Genomic DNA, 25,324 nt, shown 5'->3' on the forward strand with positions numbered 1-25,324 from the left:
ACATTGAAAATCTTCACTTTTATTTGTCGTTATCCACAGCGCTATATAGGACGCAATACTAAATAACCAGCTTGGTGCAAACTGGTGATCGTTGTTGGTCAAGTCAAAGCGTGGGAAACATGCCTCGTAAAGTGCTAAGCTGATATTACCACGAACCTGTAGTTTGGATACAACATCATTTCACAAGAACACAACCTCATGCTTTCCCTGTGGACAACTGCTTTAATCTGCTGTGTTATATTTGCATCACAAGCTTCAGGTAACGGATAAGTATTCAAATATTAATAATAGAACCGCTTTAACAATACAGCCAATCTTAATCAATATTGTTGCATTTAAGGCGATTCATTTTTAGGTTGAATGTGATTTTCGGGGCAGTTTAGAAACTTATGTTAGTCGCATATAAGACACACTAGATTCTGCATTTTAAAAAAATTTTAAAATCTTAATTTTATTTTTTTAATTATGTGCTTACCATAATTTACTTTAAAACCTTTCACGCAAATGAACATTTTTTGATTCGTGTTTTTTACCGTCGCGAAAAATAAAACAAAACCTCGTAGCGAGTTACTTTGTTTAGAAAGTTACTATTTAAAGCATTATTAGGATTTATTTATTTAAACTGATAAAACTAAAAGTGTCAAAATCTGTTTTGTATTATTAGCTGCATGCATCATTGATTGTGTTTGATCATGTTTTCGTGCAAAATTAAAAATATATAAACCAGACAAACATAAAATATCCACAGACAAAACCTTTTTAAAATAAAAAGATAAAATTGTTGATGCAAATCTCCAATTGTTCGCCATAATAGTTTCCCATTCGAGAAGTGATATATCCGTTTTAACGACTTTTTACACAACCCTAGTTTATAATGTTAACTGATATATCCGCTTTAACATAGCGCGACTGTGACGTAACAAGGGTGGGGTATCGGTGGCCAAAGAGCGTATTTCCTGGTTCGTTCACAAAACTTTATAAATACTGGCTGAACCGATTAAATCACTAAATTTGGCTCTTATCGTTTTTGCCTTTCTAACACGGTTGTTTTATGTGGCCTACACCAGAAGCAGACTGTGTCCTGGAGCGTTGTTTTAATCTCACAATGATTCCGTTTTGTAGATTTAAAATCAATTGCGCTAATAAAATGCTTGCAGATAATATTATCCCCCAAGATGTGTATTCGAACTTATAGTTATAAAAACTTTTTCAATTGATTTTGATTTTTGTGAAACAAGCAGACAAATAAATAAATAAATTTAATTTGGTAGTTCTGCATGAGTTCAAATCGTTAGATTTATTGAGATTAGTTAGATTTCTCTAAAATTTACCAAAATTCAGAAACATCACTGATGCATGACCAATACTTTTTAAAATACCTTATGCTACAATTTAAAATACTCAATGCTACAATTTAAAAACTACAGTATTTTAACTTTGCCACTTAAAAAAAATTAAATTTAAAAATTAAAAAAAAACATTCACATAAAGAGAAAAAAACTTTTTTTTTCAACTCTAACTGCGTTTGCTCTAAAGAACGTTCAGTGGAGAGAATTGGTTAGCAAAAGCAAAATCTTCAGTGTTAAACTTACGCTTAGTATTTTAGTCCCCGCCAAAAAAGTTTGAGAAACCCGCTATGTCTGTTCAAATCCCAGTCTAGACGCACATTCTCGCGTCTCCAATTACATTCAGCTTCCTCACCCTCATATGTTTCTCAACAGCGGGAAATTACATTATCACCTTGGACTGCGGTAATGAAACGGAATGTTCGAAAATATTGACTTCGATCGAGTCGAACCTCTCAGAACAACTCGCAACATCAACCAACGAGACAAATAACGTTACAATATTAGGTATGTTGTAAACCTATGGCACGTTCATGGACGGCGAAACATTGGCAGATGATATTCTGTGGGTTTAACACGGAAAAGTTCCCTATTTTGCTGCTATGATCTTATAAACTACATATGTTTAAGAATTTAGATCTTTCGCCTAAAAAAAAGCATTAAAATTATCAGTAATTTTTTTGTAACCTCGCAATTTAACAAGTATTGTGCGCTGCTTTAATAATCTTGTAAACCTGTTCAAGAACGTACATCTTTCACTATAAACTCAAAAGGCATTATCAGCAAATTTTGGGGCATCGCCATTTTGAAAGTGAGGCTCGAAGTTTTAAACAGAATAGCAACAAACAGCTAACTGGTTTGTTTCAAGAAATATTACTCATAAATCCATGATTTAATTTGTTATTTGGGCTTTAACAGAAAATAACAATAATAACGGCGAAATAAATATATCTATGTTTTATCTTTTAATAAAATGTCAAATCTTTCTTTTTTCAAGAAAAAGGTGTAAAAAAAGAAAGAAAAAAAAGTATAACTACGGATTTTCCAAAAACATTAGAAAACGTATATGTAATAAGAAAAACTATGTTTTTGTATTGATTTAAGTTTGTATAGTCCTTTCTTCATTTACTAAGGCCTATGCTCAATACTTATGTCCGATAATTAGGACAAAAAGTCGGGGTTCGATTCGTCACCAAATGACGTCATCACTATGCACAAACAAAACGTTCAAAGATATTATTTTCTTATTGTGTTGCTATAATTGTCTTTTAAGGTTATGGAATTTAATTACCATCAGTTTTTAACCATCTATTTTTTAAGAATATACCTTTGAAGGTCGAAAGTGCGCTACCGATACCACGCTAGTATCGGGCAAGTACCGATACTACCACTTGGCATCGGATATCGGCTCCGATCCGATATTATCGAACATTCGTATTCTCAACCAAGCTAAACTTAAACAACAAAAGACTGATAGAAATGGGAGACTTTTAATGCAACCAACTTTTCAGATTTGAACGAATGTGACCGAATCAACCCGGTCTGCTCTAAAGATGCGACTTGCACGAATATGTTCCGGTCGTACAAGTGCAAATGCAAACCTGGGTTCTTTGATGACGACCTACTGAGACCGGGAATCAATTGCTCAGGTATAAACTGCCAATGCGTGTCTAGCACTTGTTTTGTTTGGACACCGATAAAAAAGTATTGTTAGTTTACTATTTACTAAGAAATTCATTTCCAAGGTAAAATTACGCTGCATTTGGTTGCAAACCATAGCTGGAATGCTAAACTTAAATTGGCATCAAAACTGGAAGATTAACCAAAAAAAATAAGAATCTAAAATCGGATCTGGGCCCTGGAAATGAGGGCTTGTCATAGAACGGCTTTTAACTTTCTAGTTTTAAGTTTTTTGTCACAGAATTGCCTTGTTAACGTATTGTGCTCCAATGGTAATTTTCTTCTTTATTCTTTCAAAAAATAGTTCGTGTGGACCAGGGCCCGCATGAAATTTGAAAAGATGACGTCATAAAACAAGTGGATTTGTCAACCGACTGCCTTCAGTCCACCAAATGTGAAACTGAAATGTAGTCTAAATTCATTTAACTCCAGGCCGCAATAGCGTTCTTTTAATTAAACTAAATTCATTCCATTTTTTTAAGTTACACACTAAAATTTCTATTAGGCCTTTGTGGACATCCTAAAACGTGGCCACGAAACCTCCTAGAGGTCCACGGACCCCAGTTTAAGAACCCCTTGGCCAACCCAGCATCTATGCTTTGCTCTAAACCTCAAACTTGTACTTAGATGTCAACGAATGTTCTAATTCTTCGTTGAACAATTGTTCGCTGGACGCCAGATGCCAGAATACACCGGGAGGATTCAGTTGCACTTGCAACACTGGGTTTGCCGACCTTGCGTTCAGCAATGGAACAAATTGCACAGGTATGTATGCTACGAACAACACTGTACTCAAATCCGCCATTTTATTTACTACTGTGCAAAGATTTTCCCACTTATAGCAAGTTATTCAGCTTACGTAAAATAGTAGGCTTTGTACGACCGATAGTTTAAATATATAAAAAAGATTTATATATAAAAGATTTGGTGAAAACTGCTTTGACGACTGAAAAAAAAGTTTTGCTAAATACAATTTTTTAACATGGCCATTCTTTTCAGTTAACTGAAATACGCGAAATTAAAATTTAAAATTTCAATTTTCAAAATCGGTAGTTTATGTTATGTGCAATAATGTAAGCTCATGTGTGTGTGTTGCCTTTTCAAACCAGGCGGTTTAAAAGCGCATATTTAGACAAACATCCATAAACTGTCAAAAATCATGATTTATCACTATTTTGCTCGTAAAAAATACAGACGTTACCTTTGTTTTGTTGGAGCAAAAAGTACGGTCGATAATGTAATAAAACGTCAGTAAATGACACGACATAGATTTGCCTGAGAAAGCAAGCTGAACGGCTAACCCGGAAAATTACATAATTACTGTAAACTTTTTCGTTCTAGTGTCCACTCAATACGATTTTGCAGCTTGAATAGCGACATATCACGATTGTAAGTAGCAGCACACGTTGATCAGAAAAATAGTATGTTTTCATTGCCCTGATATGGACAGAAGTCAATACAGTAGGACATAAGCGAATCTATGTTTAGCGTTTATCACTAAAACATTTCACAGTACTTCTGTATCCCTTTCACTTCTTGGAAATTACGCGCAACATTTAGGCATTTTATCAGCAAAACTTAGGGTTAAAAGCTACTTAATTGTACGCTTGCTAAAGGAAATGGTGATTTGCTCACTAACACAGTATTGAAAGTAGGAAAGACTGGGTTTTCACAGAAATATGTAAGTTAGAAGTTGAAGTTGGTAACTCGTTTATTCAGTTGTAACGCAGCCCTTTTAAGACAATAACAGATGCATAGCTACAGTTGCAAAACATATAATTTGAATAGGTCCGTTATGGGTTAAGTTTGCAAAAAATTGATTACGGAGTATCATGGTACGCGCGGGCCTTGGAGCTAAAAAGATTCCCTTAAAATGGACGAAAGCATCACAGCCAACTAAGCTTTGCGCTAAGAAAAGGATAAAAATGATTTATGTAGTGTAAATATTTAAAAAAATACATTTTTAAAGAGACCATGGCCGCATTTGGTTTAATTCTTAACAATCGCGCCAAGAGAAAAGATAGATAGATTTATTTGCGAGATTTTTCCATGAAAAGGGCAATCTATACCTCGGGAGCCATAAGTTTCCGCCCCTTCCTATATAAGCCTAACACCCTTGCATATTTCTGCTTACTTTATCACCTGCTTAACCACAAGTTAGCTGCGATTTTTGCTCCAACGGAGCGAGTAATACAACAGCAACATTGGCGTCGCTTCAAAAACTTGGAAACGTAACAATTTTCTGCTCTATGAACTAATTTTTCGGAATCACAAAGCAAATGCCTTCCAGTTGGCGGCAACTTTTCTGTCGCATAAAACGCTGTTGCTTTGCATATAAGTCGAAAAATCGCACGACGACAAAGAAAGTTGTTTTAACTCGACTTTAATAAAACACAAAAGATAAAAAACTCCGCCCCTTATATTAAGTGCATTTAAACGTTTTTTTGCGAAAATACGCAAGAAACATGTTTGTCTTTAAAACTGCCTGATACGAATATGCACTACATGTTACGAAGTCTACTTGACCAACCTATAGTTAAATACTCATGCAATGTTAGTCTTGTTGCATATTACCACATAACAAACATACAACTTGTTTTCAGATATAAACGAATGTTCCGACCCACTTCTACACAAATGCTCGAGAAATGCAAGCTGCGTCAATCTGCCTGGCAACTACAGCTGCGCATGCGCAGTGGGTTTCCAAGACAACGACCCAACAACGCCTGGAACTAATTGCAGCGGTTCGTTTGTTGGATTGTTTTCTAACTCTATTATAACCAGGGCTTTAAAAATTGGTTTAAAACAACTGAAGTCTGATTCTGGTAAATAAAATCAAGTCCCGAGTCCAACTCTACATCCTGTATTCTGCCCATTTAGTTGACTAAATGAGGTGGGTATTCAGCATCCAGCCACAATACGCAAATGAAAAAGTATGCTACAACTTCTTTACAATGACAATTTACAGTTTGCGGCATTTTTAAACAAATTCTGGGTCGAGACCCATGTGTTGAGAAACACTGGTTTAAAGCACGGTATGTTTACCAATTAGCATGATGATTTATTTTGTGTCAAATGAAGCGTTTACTGCTCGTTCCAAGTTCTTATTGGTTGAATTGTTATAGACGTGAATGAGTGCAACAACACAAAGGCCTGTCCTTCCAACTCCAACTGCAGCAACACGCAAGGAAGTTATTCATGCGCTTGCAACCCAGGGTATACAATAGTGGCAAATGCTTCTGACAGTGTGGCTTGCTATGGTAAGAACACGCAATAACAAAATAAAAGCACATGTTTTAATATGGTGTTATTATTTTTTTTAATGCCGCTTAAGTGAGATTCGCATTGTTGTAATGACTTGACTTAAGTGCACTGAAAATGACTTGGCTTGACTTACAGTCTTTGGACAAACTACCTTGGTTAAAATGAAGTGTTTCATTAGGCATTGTTTTTTTGATAAAATTAAGTTATACATCTTAATTTTCTACATAAAATAATCTGCTTGCTATATGTTACGTTTTGTTATTTTTTAGTTGACTCATTGCTCGTAATCGAGTTAGTTTACCAATTTTAGTAGTTTAACCTTTAATTTTTTAAATTATAACTTGTCAACCATGACTTGACTGGAACTTAAGTAATTTCTTAATAACTTGTTTAGAACACTGGAGATTCGAACTTACAACCTTAACGTTAATAATCCAAATGACCAAACGTACCCAGCCAGGCATTGTTTCAAATATAAATTGTTTTTTCAGCAATATTTAGCTTGAGAAGCGCGCCGCTTCGAACAAAAATCAGTCAGCAAGGTCTAAAACTTTTAACGTAAATATGCATTTCGCCATATAAATAAATGGCATCATCAGTTTATCTGTACAAGTAAATAAATAGTAAAAAAGCAATATTCAGCAATATTTTTAATAAATTTTGTTGCCCGTTTATCGCCTTAATGACAATTTCTAGGTTTGTCGAAACGTCGGTACATTTAATAAAAAATATTTGCCGGAAAAACATTTTTTTAATTGGTACAGTTACACATTATCCATTGCCGCTAATGATAAATGAAGTGCCATTTATTAGAATTGCAAACTTTCAAAGTAACTCGAGCCATATATATTTCTAGACTTGGACGAATGTAGCAACTCGAGCCTCAACAATTGCACGACTTCACAAATGTGCGTTAATACTGAGGGAACATACTTCTGCAATGGTACGTTTCAGAACAGCGACCAACACTTTTTATCATGACTTGAACGTGTTTTAATATAAGATTACTTCATGCAAAACTTGCGCGCTCTTATTTGAAACTGTTTCTATATATAATTCGTGTACACCTATGTTAAAATAAATTTTAAATAAGAGCACCATTCATGCAATGTTTCATTGTTGAATTTCAATTTCCCTTTTTTTCAATGAAATTTTTTTATACATTTGGCCGCCTAAATTGTTTTGCCCTAACGTAATGTGTTCTAAAGAGATAATTGCACTAGATATGTCGTTTTTCATATAAAAAACAGTAAATTCAAGTAAGAAACAGTGTATAAATGATGTTCTTATCATTAACTTTTTTTGGGGGAGTAATTGATCTATACTCGTTTTCGGTCAACTTTATTATCTAAACACATTTCTCTATCCCTCATATAGGGCCTTGATTTGATTAGCATGTGTTAGGTTGCAAAAGACGCATCCGGGTCTAATTTAATTCAAATAATATTAACTACAAACTATAAAGACGCTCGGTAAAAGTTAAATCGTTGGAAAAAATCACTACTTTCGTCAGCTATATAATGCTTTTTTTACCCAGTACCCATTCATATTCACCAATTAGGTGCTTTGTGTTACAGATGTAACGACAACACAAACAAAAGCCACAACCGCCGTGACAACTAACCCGCCTGCGGTGACAACTGGCACTACAGCAGTGACAACCGCCAGTACAGCAGTGACAACCGCCAGTGTGGCAGTGACAACTCCAAGTGAACCCGCCACAAATACAAGCATCGCTGCCACGACCGCTCAACAGACAACAGCTGTGTCGACAACAGCGGAAACAACTACGTCACCCATTACGTCACCATCAGTGACGTCAGAGATAGGTACCACGGCTTTCCGAAGCACCGCTAACTGGGTGACAAACCTAACTTTAATCAGTAAAAACGTAACTTCGTCTAACACAGCGCCGCCTTTACTGACCACTAACAGCATAACGACAATTAACCCCATGACGTCATCAATCACGTCATCAAGTGTCGTCACAAACGCTTCCATGACAACAGAAACAGCAACAAAATATACATCTACACCATCTCGTGCTTCAACCGACACTGTGACAAGTGGCGTCACTACACATGACGTCACGACCCCTTCAGTATTACCTAGTGACGTCACAAGCTTGCCAGCCGACACAACCCCTCCTACAACTGCTGGTTCTACTGTGGCTAGTACTACAAGTACACCAGCTACTACCGACAACAAGGCCACCACTGCTGCTGGTACAACTGCTACTGGTTCAGCTACTACCAGTACATCCATAACCGCAGCTTACGAAGCTACTACTAATGCTGATACTGCTACTAGTAATATATTAACAACTGCTAGCACTAATTCAGCTACTACCAAAGCTATTGATACTAGTACAAATACAACCAGCAAAGCTACAACCAGTGAATCAACTACTCAACTAACACTAACCACAACAGGTTTGCTATCTAGTTTTTACTAACCGCCTAATTAAATGGGTCGATCACTAACTATTTTGTCTTTAGCAACTACGTCAGATGCAATTACGACGCCACCAAGTACTACGTCACCAAGTACTACGTCACCAAGTACTACGTCACCAAGTACTACGTCACCAAGTACGACGTCACCAAGTACGACGTCACCAAGTACTACGTCACCAAGTACGACGTCACCGGGTACAACACCAACAACACAAATCAGCACAACAAGCGTACAACCAAGCACTAATGCTGCAACAACAAGCACAACACAGGTTAAAATACAAGTAAAAGTAGCAATATAAAACTATGGATTGCTTAGAACTAGGTAAGTGGGTTTTATTTTTGTAAAAGCAAGATGTTATCGGTTCGCAGACAGAGAAAAAATCGTCTTTAAATTGTTTAAGTTGCTAAAACTTTCATTTTCGAGGGTGCGATAAGACGCCTTTTGGGCATTTTAATCAAAATGCGATAAGACATACGGGAAAAATAATTAAGATTCTTGCGAAGCGCAAAAATGCAATTATATCGTTAGAATAGGAAAAATCTACAGTTTTGGTGCCCCCACAAACTATTGAATCTCTACTTGGACATCAAAACGCAACGTAAACCCTCAAGGGTATTTAGATTCAGCCAAGTTGATTTTAATAAGTTTTGCAGTAACTTAACTAGGACTAATTTAGTGAAGTGTCCGCGACTTCAAATGCTTCGCAAGCATATTTCATTTCGCAAATCAATCAGAATGTAATGTCACTGTCAAACTGCTAGTGTTTAAATTTTAGTTATTTAAAAAAAATACCAACTATCAAATCAATATACATTAAGTTACAAACAATAAATGCGTATTGCCGAAGATGCTTTTATTAGCAATACACCTTGAACATGAAGTTGTTGTTTATCTCTCATTGCTTGCAGTAGCAACTTTATAAATGTCTTGCCATTTGCAAAACCTTGTTGTTTTAGAAGTTCACGAAACGTTACAAAACTAGTCAAGCATGCAGAGCCGAGCTTGCGGTTTGAACTCGCAAAGTTTGTTCAAAACCGCAGTTTTTGTGTTTCTTTATATGGTATGTTCAGCATAAGAACCACAGTATAAAGTTTCGCGTCAGTAGCTCCCGAAACCAGCGCGATTTAAACGAAATTTACTCGAAGCAGAACCAAACAAACACAGGGTGCTTTGAATGCGATAGTTGGAGCTACAACTCGCCGAATCACTGCAACCCTCTGAAGCCTAATTAGCGGAACAAAACACACCATCCTTGTTTAATCTTGTTAGAGCTTTGTAAACTGTTTTCAACAAGTTTTTTAAAGTTGGATTTTTTTGTATTTTGCGATTTTTTTTGTGGCGTTCTTACACCTTTCTATTGGCGTTTGGTGGATTTTGTGTCTGTGTATATTTTTGTATTTTTGTGTCTGTGTGTTTTTGTTTTAGCTATTGAAATGTGTGATTGTATCTCTGCAAGTGAATCTGTATGTTTTTTATGTGGTTTTGTGTATTTCTATTCGTGTTCATGTCTTTTTGTGTACGTGGGTCTTTGTATTTGTGTGTGCTTGTATGTATTTGCATTTGTGTTTGTATTTGTATGGATTTGCTTTGATGTTTGTATTTGTGTGTGTTTGTATTTGTTTGGAATATGTGTGTTTGTATGGATTTGCATTTGTATTTGTATTTGAGTGTGCTTATATGTTGTGTTTGTATACGTGTTTGTAATTGTGCGTGTTGCGCATTTGTGTTATGCTTGCATTCGTGTTTGAGAATGTAGAAACGACCAACTAACAAAACCCAAGGCGTTGTTAGAACACTACTCCGGCTAAAGTAACCAACCCAACGAAATCAAAACGACTTAAATTTAATTTACCTTTACAGTCGCCCAATCTTCCCCCAAGCATCAATGAAAACATAACAGCGGAGAATATCGAGAACGGATCTAAACTCTACAGTTTGGAAGCCGTCACCTACATCGAAACGATGAAAGGTAAATATGCATTTGAATTTAGATGTACTGACGATGTCTTTGCTGGCGAAATATATATATTAAGATTTTTTAATTGTGTCTGACCTAAATGTCTAGACTATTCTGCTGATCAGGAATTATGGTCGACATTTATCTTGCAAGGATCAAGGTTATTTCCATTATCACACATTCAGTGCCACTGCTGTGGTGTTGGAATGCTAGGAGCTTAACTGCTGGTCGTATAGAGGCGAAACTATTGACATTTGTAAAATAATGCCAATACATTGTGTCACCTTTTTTGTCCATATACCACTTACGCCTACTGGTAGCCTGACTACAGTGATTTAAAACAAGAAAAATGTAGCAGGTTCAGTAAAAAAATTACGGGTTAGCCATTTCATAGTAAAAGTCAAATTTGCAGAAAATAAATTTGCGTTTTTCTTTTTGATTTTTATGTGAAAGTGTATAAATTTACGCATAAGGAATAGTCAAATAAAAATTTAACATTCGCTGTTCGTCTGAACTAAGTATAGGTTGTAAAATTTAATATTTTATTACTTTAAACAGAAAACTTCACTTCTGGTGAAGCGATGGCAATTGTCGCCAACCTAGAGAAGCTGGTAGTACCTGGTGGGGGAATCCCCGTCAACGAGAACGTGGCCACCTCAGTTTTGGAAGTTATCGACGCATTTGGCGCCTCTAGCGGTAACAAGCCCCAAAATATAATTTTTCTAAAATGATTGTTTGCTTTGATTAACGTAATTTGCGTTGATAAATACGATTTCAATGCCCGCTTTTCACTTGTTTTTTTGATGTTTGTAATTATATTTTGCTAATAATTAAAAGATCTACCTACCATCTGTAAATGCGATTTTAAAATTTGTTAAAAAATATTATTATATTTATGTGTGTATGTATACTATGTCAGTGACTTTCAGTGTTGAAGCTTAATTTGAATACATATTATTTAAAATCTAATATATTTACGTATTTTAGCTTGAAAACGAATGTAAAAGCCCAAAAGGCCGAGTAGGTCGACATTTAAGACGTTTTTTTGTCCCAGGTGATTTCAGCAGTGATGTGACGTCATCACTAACAAGCCTTACCGACACGTTGCTAAGCAACATGCAGCTGGTCGGGAGGAGTTTTGAGCTGAACCTCCCCACGGTTAGTGTGGGAGCAAAACACCTGACCGGAACTCAAACGAAACGTGAGTTAACAAAAACTACACGATAATATCTTGTACTGGGATAATGTGACTTAGGGATGTAATATCGAATCAGAGCCGATACTAGATGCCAGGTGGTAATATCGGCGCCGATCCGCTATGAATTTAGTATATCAATTTTATCCATGGTTTACCTTTTAATAAGGAATTCTACTTTAAAATGTAAATTTGGCAAAACTGTAGGTTAACAACTGAAGGTAACTATAAACTTCTTGTCTCATAAGCAAATTGTGGCCCAATAACCTGGGATAAAAAATTTTGGACATTTCAATTCCGTTTCGCTTGTTTGATTATATAAATGACGTCATTTCGGATCGTATCGCGGTATTTTTGGTCCGAAATATTACTATCGGTATCGAAAGAAATGTCAAGAAAATGTGGTTGGTAGAAGTATAGGCCGATTAATGTATATAATGGTTTTATCTATATTCTTGTTTTTTGTTTCTTGGCCGCCCGCAAGCCGTAAAATATGTTATACATATGTCCTTTGTGCTCAATCGTAAACACTAGAACAACATATTTTTCAGTTAAAAACTTGGAATTAATTTTTATTTTAGCAATTGCTTTTTCACTCGGATCTGGTTTTGAGAATTCCACCAATTCCAACGCAAGCATTGAACTTCCAACCGACATATTAAGTAATGCTGACAAGCAGGTAATTTTAACTAAAGGTTTCAGTAAATTTAGTGCCTGACAGATTTCCGTTGATTGTGTATATTTAAACCATTCTATATATTGAGAAGATATTCACAAGTTAAAAATAAGTTGACAGTTTATTTTTCCCTTCTTTACATGAAAATAAACATTTTTACGTTACCTAATCTGATCAAAAATAATCGAAATGCAACAAAAGATTGGACTTTTGAACATATATCGTCCTTTTCTTAAAAAAGTGGGAAACTTCACTTTAAATTTGTTAAGAAATTGAGACTTCAAAGGTTTTATTGTTTCGAATGGCAAAAATAAGAAAAACATCGTGGCTGTTTTAAACTAAATCTTTCTCCGACTTTTGTTACGATGCTGGCGCAGAGTGAATGTAAGTTACTGTGGATGTTAACAATTCTGAAAAACCGAATGAAAAAGGTCTGTGTCACATGTCTCGATATACATTTTAAAGAAATGCAAAATACCAAAGCGTTCGGCCAGAATATCGCATTTCTCTTTGAACATTGCCCCCAGTCATGTAGAAAAGCTATTGTTCATCAGACAAAGCTTGTGTATTAAGTTACTTGAAACCTTTTTACAAATCAGTGCGTGGGTGTATTTAACTTGAGCCGGTTCAACACACCAATGCACAACTGGTATTTGCGGGGGGGGGGGTATTTTATGCAATTCTCAGTACAGATATACAATAAAACAATTTTTTTTTATGGGCTACAGTTATTTGAACCCGTATAAAACTGATTTTTTATTTCGTTGTAAACATGCTAAACTTTAGTTTAATTTCAAAACCTTGTTAAAAACATTATAAAGCTACAAGGAAAATAGCCTCCAAAATTAAAAGCTTTCGATTTTCTGTAATGCCTTTTAGAGGGAGGTTAATAGTTTCGCAGTTGTAATGAATCACGTAAAAAATATTTTGGATAAAGGACTTCGTTTGAAAAAGTGTTTTTCATCACGTATTAAATTTTTTTTTTACAAAAATTTTTTTTTATAAAATTGTAGGATATATATTTTATATCCTAATGTTTTCACATAAAACAATTTGCTTGCTTTATGTTGCGTTTTTCTTATTCTTTAGTCCATTTATTGCTTATACTCGCACGAGTTTAAAAATTCCAATAGAACGTTTCATTTTTATGAAAACGACATGACTTGAAGTGGACTTGCTTTAATAATGACTAGACTGGGACTTGACTTGATATTTACTAAAAAAGACTTATTTTTTTTACGAATAAATCGACTGGGACTTGAGTCATTTAAAAATGAATTGTTTACAACGCTCTAGTCAGACTTTACGCAACCTACCAACCAGAAGCGAGCTGTTTAGCTTCCCCTATGTTGCGTGCCACTCAAAGCAGCATTTACCGCCGACCTTAATGCGACAACACAAAGCACATGCGACGCTCCAACGCCTTTGGAGTGCTGCCTGGCGGCACAAGCGCAAAATTGCTTTGCTCTACATTAGAGACACGCCAAAATACCGAAGTCAAACTGACAAAAATGCCATAATGTGGTTCTCCAATTTCTTGGTTTTCTTAAATTTATGTTGTCATTTGCCGACGTAAAACTTTCACAGAATAAGTGGGCTGATGAGCGTAGTTTGGTATAAAGCAAAAAGGTTAAAAAAAACTGAACATATTTATTGAAAAACAGAAGTAATGGACAGTTGAAACAAAGGTAAAGTATAGATGGCAGTCTATCATGTTACATACGTTGCTTAACTGATTGTTTAAAAGGCTTTTTTTTTATTGTCTTTTGCCAACGTTAAAATTTTTGCGCCTTACAAAGATATCAAAAACGCTTCGGAAGCAAATTACGAAATCTCTTTACTGTTATTTCTTTTTTTCTTTTTATGTTTTATCTACACCTCCTAGCGAAAAGTTTCGAGCATAAATGTTAAAATGAATGAATGATTTATTCGAAACGTTAAAAATGCTATCAACTTTGATATTCTTACTAAGTATTATTTAAACACTTGTTTAAAATTATCTCTGTTCCCTGCAGCAGCGAATATCGTTCTCCGGATTCACAAACGCCCGCTTATTTCCCTCCCCCGGTGTAACCACAATCACCAGCCCCGACTTCATGTTCGGTGGGACAACTGGTTCAGTGGTTAACAGTGCGGTCATGGGATCTACGGTGGCCAACACAACAGTGAGGAACCGGGAGAATCCAATCAGGATAGCGTAAGTATACGACGGAGAAATATCAAAGTCGAATTAGAAAATCGGAAATTTGTTTGAAAATGTCGGATAAATATAAATTAGTTTCCACACAATTTCGGGTGATGAAATAATAACATCTTATTATTTTTGTTGTTTTTATGGCTTTTAGCTTGTCCCAAACACTGCCAGTTGTTGTCTTTTATTCTTATATAATCCATAAAGGTTAAAAAGGATCCAAAACAACTTTATTCAAAAAGATAAGAAGAATATATTTTGCGTAACTATGGTATTCTGCTCTTCTTGAATAAGGTTGTTTTAGATTTTTTTTTATATCCTTTGTGGTTCTGTTTGGATCACACAATTACGGGTCTTGAAAAAATAAATGGTGATCAATAGCATTTGTTTGCGAGTGAATAAAAGAATTTCTCCTTAGTTAAATAAAACTGTGGACAAATATTTATTTATTTACACACATTAACGGCTTTATGTTCGGGCTGTTATATTTCTTCCATTAATGATTATTGGAAAGTGTTCCCCAAAAGCGTGATGAATAACATTTGTTTGTGTAATAAATAGAATAATTTGTCATTTGGTTAAACAAAACTGTGGACAAATATTTGTTTATTTTACACAATATTGCCTTTATGTTACGTCTTTTGTATTATTTGTCCGACTTAACATCAGCAGTGGGCTTCAAAATGTGACAGTAGAAGAGTTTGCGTTTACGACAGCTTGACAATATACTGTTTACTAAATTAAAGTGTGGATAAATATTTATTCAACTTCAAACAATTACGTCAGTGCGATGGGTTTTTAATGATTGAAAAACGGTGTAGACTTGATTTGAGAAATCTATGTCAAAAGCATAATGATTAGGATTGGTTTGTGTACTAAATAATAATAAAAAAAAACAAGATTGATGTGATCGCATAATAATCTTAATATCTGCAGACTCCCAGCGATCGTGAGTTCGATTCCCACCGTGGAACGAAGCAACGGAACCCGGGTTCTGCGTTCTGTGTTCAACCCCCGCTGTGCGTTTCATGACGTCACAATGAACGGGGGGTTGGGGGGTTGGTCACGTGAAGGGTGCGTGACTGTGGCGACCTCTAGTGTTGAGGGGGGAGTGACGTGTGAATGCAATCATCTCACAAGCTTCGCGGTCCTAATGGTGGGTTGGACGAAATAGTTTAGCAAGGAAGATATTGGATAATGTTGTTTATTAATTATTGTTTGTATTATGATCTATAGTGCTTTCTACTCTTTGAAATTTTAAATTTAACCTGCGATTTGTTTGTAGAAATGTGCATAACTTTGGGCGCTTAAACTTATTACACAATTTTTTATTTAAATTACATTTAATTAGTGACAAAAAGCAAAAATTGGTCAGTAAATATTCGTAGCTTTATTTTTTATGATGAACCAAATCTTTTGACGTAGAGCGTTGAAGAATCGTCACATGATGACGTGTTGCACATTATGACGTTTGTGGGATGTGCATTTTCCATAACTGGCCTCGTCATTACAATCGTTACCTACACCTTATTCAGGTGAGTGTGTTATAGACGTTAAGTTGAGTTAATTTTAAACTTGCGAACGATTGATTTTGGCAACTTGAGTCAATTAGTTCTCTTCTTGTATAAATCAGTTATAAACCGATTTTCGGAATTGATATGAATTTTTAGCGTAAATAATTAAAACTATAGATTAAATCTAGAACTATAAGTTGCTAGACGTATTCTCGTTTTAAAAACCCGGCAATTCGGCTGGTATCTGCTGCCAAAAGTCGGTTATAACTTAATTTACACCAGAAGAACGATTTTTTCGATTGAATGAAATTTGTGGTGAAATTGTTTAAGCTTTTTGATGTTCTTCTGATGCACTAAACATAAAGTAATTTCTTGCATAGAAACTGTAACTGCTAAATGCAAATTTCTGTTTAGAGTATGTATGACCCAAAAGTGCTCCTGGATAAATAGTTGAAAAGGTGAAAGTTTATGTTAATTTGAACGAACGATGTCAAGCCCTTACACAGGCGCCCAATGATTGTCCAACCTGAACGAAGTTATTTTAATGCTGGCTACAATTGACTGGTAGAGGGTTACGTCTTTTTTGCTACTTAAGTTCCAGGTCAAAGCTCTCCAGCAATATTAACATTTGCTGCATACTTGCAATGTTACGTTTACGAAAAACGCCGTACAAATAGCGCTTCGGTCACGGGATCTTGCAAAGTCCGATCGAGTAAAAATGCGAAACTTTATGTTCAGAAGTCGGTGAAAAACATATTTAAACTGGATTGTCGGGGCACGTTTAGGCGATATTTAAAGGGATAATCACATTCTATTTTGATGAAAAAATCGCTGTTTTTATTCCAATAGAGTAAGCAAGAGTAAAAAATCAAGTTACTTCCTTATTAACAGCTCATATTTGTCAAATTTGAAACTACGCAAAAGATTGAAAACTTCTAAAGCCTATATATAGCTCATTGTGGGTGGTGATAATAATATGCTAGTGACATGATTTCGCATAATTTAACGATGGGAACGTTGCAGGCAATTCCGCACCCATAAATCGAAGCGGATTCTTGTCCACTTCTGTCTTTCTCTGTTCGGAGTCTCAGTCACCTACTTACTGGGGATCGCTACACATCTGCCAAGCAACCAGGAGCAGTGCATTGCGGTAAGATCACAAATTATAACAATATTTAAACATACAAGACGTATGTTCAACTGACCAAAATAAATTTTAATTTAATGGTGAAAATAACGGCCCAAATAGACGTAAAAAGCGACATGCTTTATTGTTCAAACGTTTCGGCAAATGCTCATGCCATCATCAGTGATATGAAGGCCACATCAGTTACACCCGTTTATGTTACACCCCCACATCAGTTACACCCGTGCCTTCATATCGCTGATAATGGGTACATCCAACAGACCAAACATAACGACGTACATCTCAATAATAGAGTTACTTTGCAAATGCTTACTTAAACCATTATGCACGTATTTCTCAGCCAGGTTAGATAAACTTATATTCTTGGGTTAATATAGAATAAAGCAAGAACATTATAATACCATGCAAGTATGTGTGCGTTTACAACTTGACCAAATATTAGTCAATATTTCTTTGTCGTTTATGAACGAACCTCATATAAACCATAAATTAAAACATAATAACACAAGTTTATTTACAATTGTAAAATTGCTGCAGCTTTCCTAAAGCCCGCTACTACACAGAAAATGATATGAAGGTGCAAGAAAGGCCTCTTGCTTAATTTAAAATATTGCCCTGAAGAGGAGTGACCGAATAGGTGGTCGAAACGTTGGCACGTTTTTTAATTTTGCCGGAAGAACAATTTTACAATTGAACAATGCCGTGAAGCAACAGTATATTCAAAAGCTTAGTTATTTCGACTCTTTTTGCTTTGTCCTTTTTATGCGAACAAAGTATAAATTTCGGGAAAGTCAGTCATTCGTATCCTAGAACAGTCTGTGCGCGTTTTGCAAAAAAAAGATCAGACTCAACTTTTAGCCCAAGGTATGCTCAGTTTTTCGGTTTCGGCCACAACATATTCCGCATTCGACAAACAATATCCCATCCCTCAACTTCAGCTTTTAGTTCGACATTTTGTGCATTTAAGCGCATAGCTATACGTGAGGTTTACAGAGAGTTTTGCGAAAAACCTCCATTGCAACCTGACGTAATGTGTTTTTCGCTGACGAGAAATTCCGAGCGGGTCACGGGGATCAAGTGGAACAACCACATTCCAAGTTACAAGGATCAAGTTGATATTGTATTTTTTAAAGCTTGACTGTAATCAAAACCTTTCAGCTGTAACCGCACGTCAAACGATTTTAGATAGAACGGTGAAAAATAAGTCAAGGTATAGAATGAAATACACACACATATATGTTTAACAACTGTGATCCGGCCTTCTAAAACTACTATTAATCAACGGTTACGTCCATTAATAAACCGAAATTCATCGCAGATTAATCGAATCTGTCCATTAATGATGCAAGCAAGGCAGGCTAAAAAACATTAGTATGTGGTGAGGTTCGTACTCGACATGCAAAATAGGCCGTAGTAACAAATATATATATATTACCTATTGTGACAACTTGGGGTGCAAAAAATATACAATATAATATAACGTCTTCACGTCAAGACGTTTTATTTGTGGTAATAAAATCAAATCATTATTTCTATTTAAAATCGCGTGCGTAATAGAACATGTTTTTTTTCATCAAAATGACGAAAACTTTGTTAGCTTAACAGTTACCCCAGCCGTCTATAGAGTTCAAGCAATTTCGCAGTATTTTAATCCCGAAGTATTTTTTGCACAATCAGGCGCGAAAACACGAACGAAGCGGTAAAACAGTCAGGTGATGCTCAAACCGTGACCTAACAGCAGGTGAAGTGATCCGTTAAGAAGCGCTATCGCGATTGCTTCGGTGGTAAATCAGCGGTTTGGGTAAATTAGGGGGGTTCGCGAACTGTGGGGCGATTTACCCCCAAATTGCACGATTTGAAGCAGTTATGTGGGAAAATGCTCGACACTAAGACGCCAGGAATAGACGAGATAATTTCGCTAAAATCTTGAGTCGAAGAATTTCTCACAATGCAAACGAGAATATTAAAATATTTGAAGCAGCGCTTTCAGGGGAAGAACATTTAAAAAATAAATATGATTTATTTCGCTTAGTAAGTTAAAAGACAAGTTGATAACGTCACAATCTACAACAAGTTCCATAACATTAAAATATTTATTTCAGCAGTTTAAAAAACTACTCGCCGGTTGAGTTTTAGGTGAAGTTTTGACAAAACATCGCATGACTTTTAAATAATATAACAATATTTTAACACAAATATCTGCTTCAAGGCAAACGCGTCTTCACAACACTATATAAAACTTCAGAACAACTTCAAAAAACTGTTTGCTGGATAAAATCAGATACAAAATGGCGTCTGTTTGTCGTTTAAGTGGGACCATTAGAAGAAATATACCTTGTTGTTTTAGCAGTGGGTATTTCTTCGAAAACTCTACAAGAATAATGCTAAACGCAAATTAAAATTGAATATAAAATGGCACCTACTTGCCCTTCTGATGAAACAAATGTATTTTGCAGTTTAGTTTCTTCATGCACACAGCATGTTCTTTTGGATAATCTCCAAAATCTTCTAGCAAAGCTGCCAAGAGTAAAAAATAACCCATTACAAAGAAATATATGATACAAAATGGCGGCTGTTTGACTTTTTGTGCGACAATTTGTATCTCTAAGAATTGCGAGCAAAGCGACGCAGCAGAAAATAACTATATTACTGGAAATAATTGACACAAAATGGCGCTCCTTTTAGTGTGACATCTGTGTTTTGAAGTCTAGCTTGTTCTTTTTAACGAATATATGTCTGAAGACTCGGAAAAAAAGGAAAATTGTACAGCAGTTTTAAAAACTATAATAGTAAAAAAACTGACACAAAATGTCGTCTATTTATCCTCTAATTGTGACAACTGTGTTTTCAGGCTGGCTTCTTTATGCATTTCTTCACAACCTCGACCTTCGCCTGGATGTTTATCGAAGTTTTCGACATGTACCTCATGTTCGTCAAGGTCATGAACGTGGGACGTCATCATTACGTCAGAAAGGCGTGTTTATTCGGTTGGGGATTCCCCGCCTTGCTGGCCAGCTGCACCTTGGGCGCCCACTTCGCACTTGTGGGGAATTACCCGGGAGACGAGGAGATGCGCATGTACCCCACCTACCGGTCAACTGTAGCGTAAGTTTAAATCTTGACATTTAACGTTAACGCTTTCTTTTAAATTGACTTCTACTGAGCTAGTGGTATGCTGGTTAACACTTTTTCAGTTTTCTAATTTGTTAATTTGTTATTTTTCGGCAATATCCAACAACACACATGTATCCTGGAAAACTTTTTTGTTTTATGATTCTCTACTTATCGACCAACGGCCTTTCACATTAAAAAGAAGAACGACTCTTAAGTCGAAATAAGTTTTTGACAAAATTTTGACCTATTAGAAGTGCATTAGTGTCTCGGCGTCGTTAAAACGCGTTTTTATTTTTTACTGGCTCCCTGTTGAACGCAATAAGGCATTTTTTCTGGTTTATGAAACACTCATCCTATAAAAACACCAAAGAAAAGCAAGTAGCTGGTTATATTTATAATTCAAAACTAACTTAACGTCAATTTAAAAAAGACTATACTTTTTTGGTTTTGTACAACGAGTTATGTGCGTTTTTAAATGATTTAGACTTGAAACTATTTTAACAAATTTTGACCTAACGTGTAAATTTTGACAATTTTTTTACTTTTTTTGACAAGTCAAAAAATAATCGCCTTACTTATATAGTTACATTAATATTTTTTTTGGCACATTATTTTAATGTTTTTAGATGTTGGTTGAACCAGCGCGCCCTCCTGTGGGCACTTATACTGCCGATGGCGATTCTGATGTTCGTAAACATCGTTCTATTCTCCTTTGTTCTCTACCACGTGACCTGTAAGCGCGCCAACACGATGCAACAATCAGGAAACAACAATATGAGAAGGAACAGCTTGAAAGAAGTCAAGGTCGGTTCAAGGGCGAATATTTTCCATCTAAGTATGGCATCGTAGGCTTTGAGTGACAAACTTTTCTTCAAATACAATTTTTCAGTAAATAAGACAAACTTTTACACAACGACGCTATATATTTGAAAACAACGACGCTATATCATTTTTTAAGGCACTAAAAGCAGAAAGTCTGTATTATAGTGAGTGAAATGGGAGGTTAACAAACCCTTATAACATACACCCCTATAAAACCAATTTTTCTTGCAATTTTGTGTAACTCTGCATTTTCTTGCCCACTGATAATAATGCAAGCCTAAAACTTTTTGCAATTCCAAGCATTTTAAATCGTTTTTTTTTTGGTGGAAGCTTTTATAATGCGGTACTGTCATATTGATTTTGTTGAACATTTGTATATTAGTGTCATGGTGCGCTGGTTAAAATCCATTGCTTTTTCTGAAAAATCAAATCCTGAATTATTGTGGAGCAAAAGTTTTACAATATCAGAGTCCTGGTTAGCTAACAAAAACTCGTTTGTCTTTTTTTCCCAAACCTTTTTGTGTTTTTTTTATTTCTTTTTGGTGTGATTCTTTTCTCATACGTAACAATATGCACGTAACACCGTACACGCACAAACTGATGCTTGATAATTAACCCAGGCCAGCCACCACGTGATAAACGCAACAGCGATCATCCTCCTCACCGGACCAACCTGGATAATCGGCTTCCTCATCAACATTGACCCGGTTGAGGATGGGGTTCTACGGAGGATTCTATCTTATATCTTCGTAATCTTCAACGCTTTCCAGGTTAAAAATGAACAAGATTTTTTTTATATAATGAATTGCAAAGCCAAAAAGATCGATTAGATCGACACAATCTTAATTAAGGTGTTTCGATACGAGATTGTATCATGATCAGTTAATGTCAATTTGCAATTTATGATCAAGATACATTTCCGATCCGTGCCAGGTTTTCGATTTTTCTATTTACTGCTACTGTAAAAAAACAAATTTCACACAAATAACTGTCATAATTTCAGGTATGCTTGTGTTGAAAATTAACAACTCAGAAAAGCAACGGCCAATGTTTGTCTGTGTGTCAAGGAAGTGGGAAGGGGTGGCCTTTATATTTTTTACCAATACCACCTCATATATAAATATTCCAAAGGTCTTTGGTGTTCAAGATGGGACAACGCCAAAAACAAAATCGCTTGTGTCTGTGTATGCCGGCAAGATAGGCGTTAAAAGTGTAGCAAACTTAGTGCTTGTACTATGGATGTGAAAGTTTATTGTTAGCTTAAAAATACAAATGTTGACGTTTACCCATAGATACTAAACAATCAACTTCTATACTAAATATATTCCAGGGTCTTTGGGTGTTCCTTATCTTCACAGTCCGTCCCAAGTCGGTCCGCCAGCGTTGGAAGAGCTTGTTGTGTGAAAAGGGAGGTTTACAATCTGTGAGTAGAGCGAGTGTAAGTTGGGGAAAGCAAAGTTCCCGGAACACCGGCAGCGTTTCAACAAGATCTCACCACAATCTCAAGCAGAACGTGTCATTCGACCAGCGACGGATCAGCGCTCTCAGCTCCAACACCGGCGTCACTCTGGTGCGCCACTCAGTGGACCACGGCCAGGGCGCCGGGAAATCCCCTCGGCCGCAACCGGCTTCACAGCGCTCATACGACAAAAGCGCGACCGTGCCCTCATCCGATAAAAGCCCGGTGGTTTCTTACCGTTACAGCCGCGAAACTAGCAAAGTCGACCATGACGTCACCAATGATGAAGTCACAAACTCTAACGTCATAATGGATGACGTCAACAAACCTGACGTCACTACAGATGACGTCACGGGACCCGAAGTGGTCACCGAGGATGTTTACGCTCCGGTTAAGAAAAAGAATAAGGTTTCGCCCGAAGACAAAGAACTCTCGCGTTCGGATAGTGACGTCACAAGAACGAATATAGATTTGGAAACCGGAAGTGATGTAGGTCTTGTCCAATCGGAAGAGAGCGGCGATTTCGAAGCGGCCAGAAATTAACATATTTGCGGGTGTTTTGCATTGTTTGTGACGTCATATATGCAATTGTGAGTTGTAAATGCAAGTAGTTGTTGTAGAATGTCGCCTATTGTTTACACAAGATGGAGCTGCTATAAAAAGACATCTGCAATTCGCCGATTGTTTTTGTATATAATGTTTTTTTGCTGCTTTAAAATGTCGCCTTTTGTAGATTCGCAAATATAGTGGTCCTATTACCTAAAGCACTTCTCATTTAGATCTATTATGTACAGCACTTCTCAAAACGCTTCTTGTCGGACCAACTGGGCTTAATTCAAGCATTTATTGTAAACTAACTTGTAATATAGCGCTTAAAAAGACAGACTCACCAAAATCTTTAGCTTAGTTGCTTATTCCGTCCTTCCAATGCAAACTTCGCTTTTTCTTCTCATTTGTCTGATTATTTCCCTGCATTTAACTTGCCTTTTTATTCTTGTAGTTAGAAATAACAAAACAATTATTCAAATTTTTTACCCTTAAACAACTATAGTTTATATCCATGTGATTTTAAACTTATTTAGCTCAATATTTGTGAGCATTTTAGTTCAACAAAAACGAAATACAATTGTTTTTTTTGCAATGTCCAACAAAGTGATATGACGCAACAAGCCTGTCGATCACTAATCAATCGGGGGTTTTCCCCAATGTATACAACCGCTGTCAATAAAGCTAAAAATAAAACCAAGGGTGTTTTCTTCGTTTTGTAAAAGCTGAGATAATTATGGTGCGTTTATAGGAGTTTTTCAAACACACTTCGGAATTTTTTGATTAGGATGCAGGTTAGTTGAAGTCACGAACAACTATTTAGATTCTGGTACGATCAGGTTAACACCAATGTTGTGTTTTTTCATAATTTAACCCCCTATCCCTTACAAATAAGTATTTGTTTCAATTCTATAAGTGCAGGATCCTACATGAGACAGTTGTATTAAGTGTCTAGACGAAGCTGCACTGAACAAAAATTGTACGGTATTCCAACTAAAGACGAGACTTTATAATAGATTCAGTGCGTTCAAAGTCTATATAAAAATAAATATATATTTGATCAACCCTAACACACATATACCTAATATATGAATATAGTGCAGTATAAAAATTGGTAACCATCATGAGAAAGATGTAAGAATAAGGTACTACACTGGACCAGAGATGCCAGCTAGGTTTTTTGGAGTTCATTTAGGTTTCCAAGTTTTTTTTCTTCCTAGGATTTTTGATGAATAAATGTTTTACAAGGAGGTAATAACTTAATATTCTATTTTTTCCGCAAAATCGATTTTTTGAATTGTTATCTTAGTTCTTTTATAATTTTTCTTTGGCAGCCCTGCACTGGACGAAAAACGCTTTAAAATAAGATTCTGCCTACCAAAAACGTCAATATCGATTTCTTGTCTTACAGGTGTGACCAGTGCTAATTAACCCCCAGTGAGGGCTGGACAAAATAAAATGTCTAAATAAAATGTAAAAACTCGGGCCCAAAAGGCCTATTCAGTATTTAACTTGAGGCCCTAGATAAGTTTAATTTTACAGGCACCCTTAGTAGAAATACAACCATTAAACAATTTCAACTCCAAGTTGTTTGTCAAAAAACAATTTGAAGTTTTTCTATATACGGAACGTTTTTCTAAATTAAAACTTGATTCGACTAAATTAAATACAGTAATTGATATTATTGTACAACCAGTCATTTAGTTGATGCACTTACCTGACATGTCCGTGCTTTCTCCAAATTTCTGCATTTTCCGCTTTGCGTGATTTATAAAACAACAACTCAGTTACAATCAGAACCCTATGACTTGTAAAGTTGTACCACAATGACTAGTAATCAGCTGATTCCTTAAGGCCGGTGCTACGATCAGCGGACTCGGGATTACTTGATTGAAAAACACTTGTGTCGTGTAATTTTCTGGATTACAACGCAAATTACTTGAGGAATTTGAT

The 25,324-nt window shown here is 35.9% G+C and overlaps 1 protein-coding gene across 1 annotated transcript; it reads left to right on the forward strand.

The window, feature by feature from the left end:
• The first annotated feature begins 1,724 nt into the window (after positions 1-1,724).
• On the forward strand, positions 1,725-24,061 carry LOC146146527 (uncharacterized). Its single transcript, XM_083386839.1, has 21 exons — positions 1,725-1,853; positions 2,858-2,995; positions 3,654-3,791; positions 5,630-5,770; positions 6,152-6,286; positions 7,147-7,233; positions 7,868-8,735; positions 8,789-8,976; positions 10,176-10,213; positions 10,611-10,719; positions 11,266-11,403; positions 11,762-11,908; positions 12,484-12,581; positions 14,594-14,775; positions 15,706-15,925; positions 16,195-16,304; positions 17,307-17,433; positions 20,282-20,535; positions 21,171-21,348; positions 21,987-22,136; positions 22,697-24,061. Exons 2-21 carry the CDS (start codon positions 2,917-2,919, stop codon positions 23,366-23,368), a joined length of 4,059 nt encoding a protein of 1,352 aa, XP_083242965.1. The 5' UTR covers positions 1,725-1,853; positions 2,858-2,916; the 3' UTR covers positions 23,369-24,061.
• The last annotated feature ends 1,263 nt before the right edge of the window (positions 24,062-25,324 follow it).

The sequence above is a fragment of the Ascidiella aspersa genome, chromosome 4 (genome assembly GCF_963924565.1).
Source record: "Ascidiella aspersa chromosome 4, kaAscAspe10.2, whole genome shotgun sequence".
In the NCBI taxonomy this organism is placed as follows: Eukaryota; Metazoa; Chordata; class Ascidiacea; order Phlebobranchia; family Ascidiidae; genus Ascidiella; species Ascidiella aspersa.

Bases quoted from the DNA above. Each gene is read 5' to 3' on its own strand.
- LOC146146527 (XM_083386839.1), top strand. From the start codon at position 2,917: ATGTTCCGGTCGTACAAGTGCAAATGCAAACCTGGGTTCTTTGATGAC. The intron at 10,720-11,265 runs GTAAATATGCAT...TACTTTAAACAG, and splicing joins CTACATCGAAACGATGAAAG to AAAACTTCACTTCTGGTGAA. The intron at 16,305-17,306 runs GTGAGTGTGTTA...GGAACGTTGCAG, and splicing joins GTTACCTACACCTTATTCAG to GCAATTCCGCACCCATAAAT.